We start from the raw sequence: 9,332 nt of genomic DNA on the forward strand, positions 1-9,332 counted from the left end.
TTTTTTTTTTTTTTTTTTTTTGTCTTTTACTCAGCATAATTATTTTGCAGTTCAGTTTCTTTCAAAGAGTTCTCTTCAGGTTATCTGTTTCTCCCTGAGTGATACATGGTAGTTTGATTTTATTTTCAGAAATTTGTGCCTTTTATCTAAACTGTCAAATTAATTGGTATAAAGTTATTCATAATAGCCCTATATTATCATCATAATATCTGTAGAATCTACAGTGATGTTACCTCCCTCTCTCTCTCATTCCTGATGTAATTTGTATCTTCTCTATTTTTTCCTGATTAGTCTGGCTAGGCTAATTTGTTAGATGTATTCCTAGGTGCTTTTTTCTTTCTACTGTGAGTGGTGTCTTTTTTTTTTTTTTTTGGGTGGCCGGGCCTCTCACTGTTGTGGCCTCTCCCATTGCGGAGCACAGGCTCCGGATGCGCAGGCTCAGCAGCCATGGCTCACGGGCCCAGCCGCTCCACGGCATGTGGGATCCTCCCGGACAGGGGCACAAACCCATGTCCCCTGCATCGGCAGGCGGACTCTCAACCACTGTGCCACCAGGGAAGCCCAGTGGTGTCTTTTTAAACGTTTTATTTTCTAAGTTGTTCCTGTTGGTATAAAAGTTATATTATTGGTTTTATCTGGATGTTGTCTCTGAAACCCTTATCTTGATCTTAGTAGTTCAGTTTCATTATCCTCCACCTTCCTTTTCAGTAAATCCGTATTCAGTAATTTTTATTTTTGTATTTCAGTTGTGTGGTTGTCCTGTCTTTTGCTTGAACGTGAAAGTAATGTTGCTGTCACTGCTTTTGAGGCAACTCAAACCATTCCTTTTTTTTTTTTTTTTTTTTTTAAAGCAGCTCATTGCTGTTGTCTATTCTCAGTTATGGCCAAAAGGAACTGCCAGAAGAAATACATTTACATTAAGTTATGTGCCTTAGAAACTACAAAGATTTCCCACCCTGGAGCTGATTGCTCCTTTGTCCCTGCCCTTCTCACCTCAGTTTACTTCTCACCTTTATTTCCCTTGTTCCCTTGTCTTTCCTTCTCTTTTGGTTGCTTTCCTATTTTTCCATCCTTTCCCCTTCTCCCCTCATTTTCTTAACTCTGGTTTTTAGCAGCTGCCAGGCTCTTTACTTTGTGCTTTACATATGTTAACTCATTTGATCTTTATCATATTCCATTGAAGATTGTGGGGCAATCCCATTTCATAGTTAGGAGTTAACAGGGCCCAAGCTCATATAAGTGGAGAGTGGGAGAGCCTGGATGAGTAAGTCAGGCCTTCACACTCTAATCAGTGATTGTCCCACCTTGCTATATTACTGAAGTTAAGTTCCTTCCTCGCTGTTTTTCTAAGTAGGTGAGTTAAATGTGCTATCCTTTTCTCTAATTAAAAAATTCTAGTAAATCTATTGAGATGGTGTCTTTAGATTGAAATAAATTCAAGTGTGTGTTTTGGGTTCATAGTGTTAGTCGTTTATGAAGGTTATTCTGCAAGAGCACCCAGAAAAAAGAGACCTAAGAAGAAAGATTGGAATAACTGTAAGTGAAAGTTCACTTTGTCAAATATGCTTTACAAATCAGCATTCTGTGAAGCCATGGAGCTACATGGATGTTGCAGCAGCTGGTTCTATTTTAAGAGTGGGATTATTCATCTCAGCAGTCATCACAACATGTGCTGTCTCTACATATAAGTTAAATGTCCTTGCATTGGAGGTGTTGATAGGAGAAAGGAGTTATGTAAAGTAGATTCTGTTCATGGCTCTATCGCTAATTAGCAGTGCTGTCCTGAGCAAGCCATTTTACTTCAACGGGCATAGATCTCTCGTATGATCAGTCCAAGTCAGACGTTAGGGGAAGGAGGTTAGTGCTAGAAAATCTCTAAGGATATAGCTGGATCCATAAATTAGTAACCATATGCAAAATTTTTTAAAGATAATTCTTGTCATCATCCCTATAGCTCTTTTCACTCTCCCAAGGTACTTCGTATTCCTTGTTTACATGTGCACATACTTTTACAGCATTATAAACATGGAATCTGCTTATAGCCTGTGTTTTCTCATGCATACCTCATGAACTGTGTAGTTTTCAAAATAGTTTAATGTTAGGTAATCCTTTTAATAATGTACCATTTCATCTTGTGAGATAGTTGAGGTTTTTAGTTTGTTTTTGTTTTTTCTTTATGTAATTTACGAGCTATTTGTTTAAGTTAGATTCCCAGTCATAGGATGACTCTATCAAAGGGTATAGGCACTTTTATTTCTCGTTTTGTTGTCAAATTGCCTTAAACTGGTTTAAAACACTGTACAATGCTGCCGATAGTTTTTGAATGATTTGATTTGATTATAGCCAGCATTTGTTCATTTAAGGTATGTTTATTGAGCCCCTGTCGTGGTGGACTGTATGTTCTAATAGGGAAGATCAATGAAAACCATAATAAATAAGTAAATTATATTTTATATTAGAAGATGATAAAGGCTCTACAGAGTAGAGCAGTTAAGGGGATGCTGAGAGGGGGATGACTTGCATTTTGAATTGGGCATTTTCAATGTCGGCCACTGAGAAGGTGGCATTTAAGCAAGGACTTTAGGCATTGGGCTTGCTTTTTGTATTTTTTTTTTCTTTTTTACTAATTTAAGAAGTTTATATAGTTTCTCAAGATTCCTGTAGTCTGTTTCCTTTGTTAGTGAGAATGAACAGTTTCCCACATATTTTCTGTTTTTCTATTTAATCATGGCAGAGTTTGAAAATTTTTATAAAAGTCCAAAGGTTTTCTGTGTAGGACTATGCCCAGCCTTACAATTAAGAGTGGGGAAAATTGGGCAACTAAGTTTGTGCTTGAACATGAGGCGAATATTCTGTCCAGCGCTTTAATAAGGAACAAAAATTTAAAAAAAAAAAGAAGAAGAAGAAGAAGAAGATTGCTTCTTCTCATTGTATTTTTTCTATTTTAAGTAAAGGAAAGGTGGTACTTAATGTTAAGATGTATAAGAATAACCGATATTTGTTTTTTTATAGGGTGACTGTTGGATCTGTATGGAACTCATGTCTACCTCGTTTGATAAGTTTTACAAATATGTATATAGTGTATTAGATGATGTTATTCCAGAAGAAATTTTAGGCAAAATCACTTTAGCAGTAAGTACTTGGTTTTCAAATTGTTCCTTGTATACATACTTACATAAAGATGCTACTGGAGTTTTGAATGCACACATCTGAATGCCCTTCACAGAATGTTACTGACCTTCCTGGAAAATCATTATAATAGGAAAAGAGACAAAAATCACTTCTGTGGGGTAATTAACACAACAAGTAGTAAGAACAATTTTCAAAATACTACATTGACACTTTCCATTATTGAAAAGTACATATTGAAATCATACATTTCAATAATAAATACTACAGTATTCTTTCCATTAAAATCAGAGTGAACCATAATAGATTGTGCTGTAAATAAGGCTGGAAAAAGCAATTTTCTGTTCCTCTTTTCCTTGTTACTTTAACTGTATTTAAATAGGTTATATTATCACAGTTCCGCTTAAATTAACCAGAATTGCAGCAGTCTCCTTGAAATCCCTTAATTGAAACTCTTTAGACTAAGTATATTTCCTGTGGTTTCAGATTTGGGCTATTCTGTCTAAACTGCTTAAATTGTTGACTAGCAATTTCAGTAACCAGCATTACTACTAATTTGGTCAAATCACTTTTACCATAGTACCAAAAAAAAGAAAAGAGGCACTGTTTTGCTTACGTGTTTATAGTTTTGAAAATGAATGAATGATCATTTTCTTTCTTGTTCTTTTAGCTAACAAGGGTCATTCACAGTTTTTTCACAGAAAGAAAAACAAAATTTTTTGATAGAGTAAAGTTAGTAAGTTTCTTAGAAACCCCTGAGAATCTGAACTAATGGCATGACCTGGGTTAGTGGATGTGTAAACTAAATTTTATAGGAAGCTGTAAGATAGATATTCTGGTTGCATGAATTTCCTCTTTCTTCCCTGCATCCTCCACATCCAATATAGTCTGCCTGGTAATTGTCAGTTTATCCTGTTTAATCATTAAGGGTCAATGTTAAAATAAGTAGACAGTTTCTGAACTGTATTTTAGTTGTAAGAGATATGTGTGTATAACTGGGATTTAAAAAGTCAGGTTAAACTCTAGTCGTAATCTTAAGATTAATAGGTCTCATGTTAATATTTTATATTATTTTCCTGAATTAATGCTTAATTTAAATGTTTTATGAGCTGTTAAGATACATACCCTCTCATATAATTTTATAGAGAAGCTGCCGCCGTCTATAGTATAAACAAGTTTTACTAGAAACTTCTTCATTATTCAGACAGGTGTGTGTGAAATTTTATGTTGATCACTTTAGTCATCTCTCTTCAGTATATACCAAACCTAGCTTTATCTTGGAACTCTTTACTATTCATAATAATTATAATGGAACAATAGTAGAATAATGATAATAGCCCATGGTTATTGAGTGTTTATTTGTGTCAGGCCAAGATCTCATGACATTTTATGTTCATAGCAACTCTCAATGGTAAAGAGTGTAACCCCCTTTTTATTTACAGATGACAAATCTAAAGCATGGAGAGGTTAAGTAATTAATTTGCTTTGAAATTCATACATTTGTTAAGTGTAAATGATTTAAGCCCAGGCAGTCTGATCCTAGAATCCAGCTGTTAACCACTGCATGACAGGATGATCATGAAGTTGGAAAACATAGATAAAATTATCTTATCCTAAATTGCAGTATATGTAATGTACACTAATAAATCATTTATTATATATTTGCCTGTGTTTCTAGACTTGGTGATCACCCTCTGTATTAAGTGTAACATTTAAAATTACTTTGTGTTAAATCTCCTCTTGCTAATTAATAACCCCATGAACAAGCATGGCTGTTTGAAACATGGCGAGTTTGTGTTCTGCACCCAGCAGCTTGATGGCAGCGGAGACTTGACCTTTCTAATTGTAGGCCTGTGCTTCACTTCCCTTTTAGTTTGAGGTTGTAGAAATGTTAATTCAAGTCTCTGTTTCCTCTATTCCTGGAGAAATCTTTGATTTCCTGATCATGAGCAGTGATCAAACAACAGGATAAATTCGGGTTCTGCAAAAATTACTTTGCAGGCTCCACACCCAGTGAGGGTGAATGATTGTGAGAAACTGAGAATTTGGAAAAACTTATTAAATTAGGGTTGATAATGGAACCAGACTGTTGGACCTTTTTGTACTAAATGTATCTGTTCCTAAAAAGTTCGATGGTATGAGCAAGATTATACAACTTTTTAATGACTTGTTTAAAAAATTGTAAGTTACCTGTTTGTTTTTTTAGCTGTCAGGGAAGGGCGTGTAAAGGCAACTATGATTTCATATCTAAAATCATAATTTAGCATCTTCAGCTAACATAAAAAATGGACAGAATATTGAAATATTAAGCCCAAAAGAATGCAAAGAGCTACCCAAGCTGTTACTTTACGGTAAGCTATTGTGCTGTTTGATTAGAAGGAAATTGATTGTTTATCCCATCCGTCTCTGCTTTTTCCTCCCTAGACTGTGAAAGCACTCAACCACTTAAAAGAAAACTTGAAAATCATTCACAGAGGTGGGTATGAATTGTTTTATTTTTAGACAAGAAATTAGCATTTTTCCTTAATAGGAAAAAAAATTAAAAGTTACAGTGCATTGTATAACTTTTCCTAAAATACTTGTATTTTTAGCAAAACATACTATATGTACCCTAAAACTTTATTATTAATTTAGGATTTTTTTCCCTTTGGGATTCTATAAATTTCAGTCTAACTTATTAGAATGTTGGGGCTTAGTTGAAAAATAATTATTCATTTGCCTGATAGATGATTAATGTTTCTCTGTCTATACAAATAAGGCAGGAAGGTGAACCTGTGGACCGTCAAAGAAAGATCTGCAGGATAGCACCCTCGATCATTTTAAAGGCACGCTACTGTCCCTATCAAGTGTTTCTTCTTTACTTGGGAGGATATTTTTGTAAATTGAGAAAGATTCTTTAATTAGTATTTTACATTGAAATTCCTCTAAAGCATTTGTATTTGTGAAAACAGTGATCTTGGCCTTATTTAGACAGAGGTCCAAATTCAAACATTTGGTGTCTGTCTTTTGGGAGACAGTGGGATTCCTGAATTTAATTCAGCAAATAGTTTAAGTAGTTGCTCTGTCTTATTACTATGCCAGACTCAGGGTAGTGAGGCAGTGGCTTTGAAGAGGCACAGTTCTGTACCCTCAGTAAATCTGTAGTGGACAAACCCAGGGCGATACATGGCAGTGTGTTATTCAGCCTGACAACACAGGACAGAAAGGAACCAGTCGTATTCACAGATGCGAAAAACCTTGAATTCTAAGGTTAAAGGGCTCTAAGGTTGTGATTAAAGAAATTAGTAATTAGGGCATTGATTTAAGTAATTTTTATTTGAGGTTGACCCTGGACCACTGCAATTAGTTAACCTCGAACATCAGAATATTTCATTTAATTTTGCCTGGCTTAATGCTTGTTAAAGATAATTTTGGCTAGCCGCCTTATTTTCTCTTTTGGCCTAAAATCATGTAGGATTAGGTCCCTAAACAAAATTATTTTGTTCCTCTTGTACTTCATCTTGTTCTTGTTTTGGATTTTTTCCCTCCCTTTTTTTGGTCTATATTTGGTAATTATGGGAGTATTACCTTAGGGCATCTGACAATTACCTTACGGATTCTCACCAATCACAGTAAAGCACTAAGACACTGCCCAAGGTTAAATAAAAGGAAAAGGCTTCAAAAATAACTTTGGTTTTCCTGTGACTAAGTAAAATGATGAATTTATAGCAGTCTTTTTTACCAGCTAGGATCAGGTAGCTTTTTTTTTTTTTTTTTTTTTTTTTGCTGTAATTAGAGTGCTTTTGATTACAAGTAAGAGAAAATCCTGTTAACTGGCTTAAACTTCAAGGAAACTCATTATCTGTCGTAGTAAGTCTAAAGATAGGGTGGCTCCAACACGATGTGATTAGGGCTCAGGCTCCCTTCTTCTGGCTCTGCTCTCCTTAACATGTTGGCTCCATCCTCAGGGTGGTAACAACTAAAGCAGGTCCTGTGTCACACCTAGCATAACAGCCTCTTGAAGAAGAAGCTGTCTCTTGTGCGGCTGTCTTAGCAGCAGGGAGCTCTTACTTACTTGTCTCTCACATTTTCTCTTGTCTCCTTCATGCCCTTACCTAAACTAGTCCCTGGCAAGGAGCATGAGGCTACCCTGATAAGCTTAGACCAATCAGAACCCCGTGTTTGGAGGTGCGGATAGATGTACACAGAGGAGGATGGATCTCAGTAAAATGAAAGTTCCATTAGAAAGGATGATGGCATGCTTAGGAGTGGATGTTTGATAGGCAGTCAGCCGTGTCAGTGATGGTAAGCGTTCTTTTCTGGATTTTTTTGTAGGTCCCCTTCTGAGTTACAGACAGATATTTTGGTATCCTACATTTATTTCTGTCCTTTTTATTCATGGAACCATGACAGGGACAATTAAATGCCTCGAAGGATTGAGATAGGGACAGAGAATTAGCGAGCAAGCGGGGGGGGGGGGGGGAATTGTCCAGCTAGCTGATTTGCACACACTGGCAGTGAGTGAGTTGATGGTGAGTGAGGAGGAGGTGATAACCTAGGGGCCAATATGACAAGACTGTGTAAAACCTGGAGAACCAAATGGAAAGGATTCAGCTTTCTCAGGTGTGCAGGAAAGCACACACACTCTGAGAATGGTAAAAATGAATCAAGTTTCTCCAGGATGACTCTTAAAGAAGGTTGGTTTGGGAGAAACTCGATGAAGCCATCTAAGATCAGAAAAATCTCTCAAGGAGAAATAATTATTAAGTGGATGCATTTACTGAGTACTAACAATGTTCAGTTTCTGTAATAGGTGTTTTCACTTCCACAATCCTATAAGTTAGGAATTATTACTTATATTTTGTAGATGAGGGAATTGTGGTTGCTAAGTCCTGAAAGTCCAGGAACTTGCCCCAGGTCACATTGTGAATATCAGGCCCAGGTCTTGAACCTTTGCTTTTTTGATCCCGAAGCTTGTGGTCTTTTAGATGTACTGGATTGGATACTTTCCTAAGTTAGATAAAGCTCTCCTTTAACTAAATTGTGAGTTTATAATTTGTATACTTTGCATTTAGTTGTATAATCTTTGACACGTATTGTAAAGTAGCTTAGTATACTCTTACAGATTAAATTCATCCTACATGTTTTGACTGTTAAGTAATGAATTTGAAACAAGTAAATGAGTATGTCTCTTGATGAAAACAAAACTTTATAGAATGCCTAAATTTAATATGAGGAGTTTTTTGATAATGAGTTTTTAGCATTCAGGAAATTTTTTTCATCTTAGCTATCTGAATTTTAAGGACTTGATCACTTATGTTTTCTAAGGTTTTTCAGTATTTTTCCTTGAAATACTTTAAAATATAGCTCGTTTGATTACTTGAACGTTGAGTGACATCTGTGTCTTGCAGATATCAAACCTTCCAATATTCTTCTGGATAGAAGTGGAAATATTAAACTCTGCGACTTTGGCATCAGTGGACAGCTTGTGGACTCCATTGCCAAGACAAGAGATGCTGGTTGCAGGCCATACATGGCAGTAAGTGCAAAGGCCAAACCTTCTTGCTTGACAGTCATTGCACAGAGAGCCTGTGCCCTTTGGTGCTGTACTACTAAGGAATCTGCTTTGGTCGTGCAGTTTCACCATACTAGAATATTCTCCTCTTCCACAAAGGCCAAACTCAGTTCTAGCTCTTCTATGAAACTTGGGGAAATCATCCCAGTGAACTCCTGTTTCATTGTCTTACTGTATTCCTCTTGCCTGGCACTGAGCATTTGTGGTCTTTTCTGTTTACTGTTTTTTCATTATATTCTAGTTAGTTCTCAGAAGGCCTCTTTGTATCTCTAGACCCCCATATGCTGTCTTGACTGTAGGAGGTACTACAGTCAAGTAGTAGACATACTGATTGTATGTTTACAATCACTGTTACAATTGATTGTATGTTTACAGTTGGAGTAGACATATTGATAACGTAAGTGGTGCTGTTTCTGGTTAGAGAAGAATAGGAAGCCGAATTCCTCATAGAACTCAGTATGTTTCAGCATGCTCAGAGGTAAGAGAAACCCACTGACACGTGCAAGGTAGAGGCATTAGTTGTTTCTCAACCTGGAGCGTCATAGTACCTGCTGATGCATAGGAAAGCTACTTATACTGCTACGTTTATTTTGTAAGCAGCCAAAATACTGATCTACCTCTTTTTTTTTTTTTTTTTTTTTTTTTTTTT

The 9,332-nt window shown here is 36.1% G+C and overlaps 1 protein-coding gene across 3 annotated transcripts in view; it reads left to right on the top strand.

Moving 5' to 3' along the window:
* MAP2K4 (mitogen-activated protein kinase kinase 4) overlaps positions 1–9,332 on the top strand; it is a 116,294-nt gene that overhangs the window by 87,749 nt on the left and 19,213 nt on the right. For all 3 annotated transcript variants that reach the window (XM_007455008.1, XM_007455009.1, XM_007455010.1), the window contains 3 exons: positions 3,013–3,132; positions 5,554–5,605; positions 8,520–8,647. In XM_007455008.1, coding sequence (XP_007455070.1) covers positions 3,013–3,132; positions 5,554–5,605; positions 8,520–8,647 — 300 coding nt within the window. The remainder of the gene's footprint in view (positions 1–3,012; positions 3,133–5,553; positions 5,606–8,519; positions 8,648–9,332) is intronic.

This window comes from Lipotes vexillifer, unplaced genomic scaffold (genome assembly GCF_000442215.2).
Source record: "Lipotes vexillifer unplaced genomic scaffold, Lipotes_vexillifer_v1.1 scaffold1233, whole genome shotgun sequence".
NCBI lineage: Eukaryota > Metazoa > Chordata > Mammalia > Artiodactyla > Lipotidae > Lipotes > Lipotes vexillifer.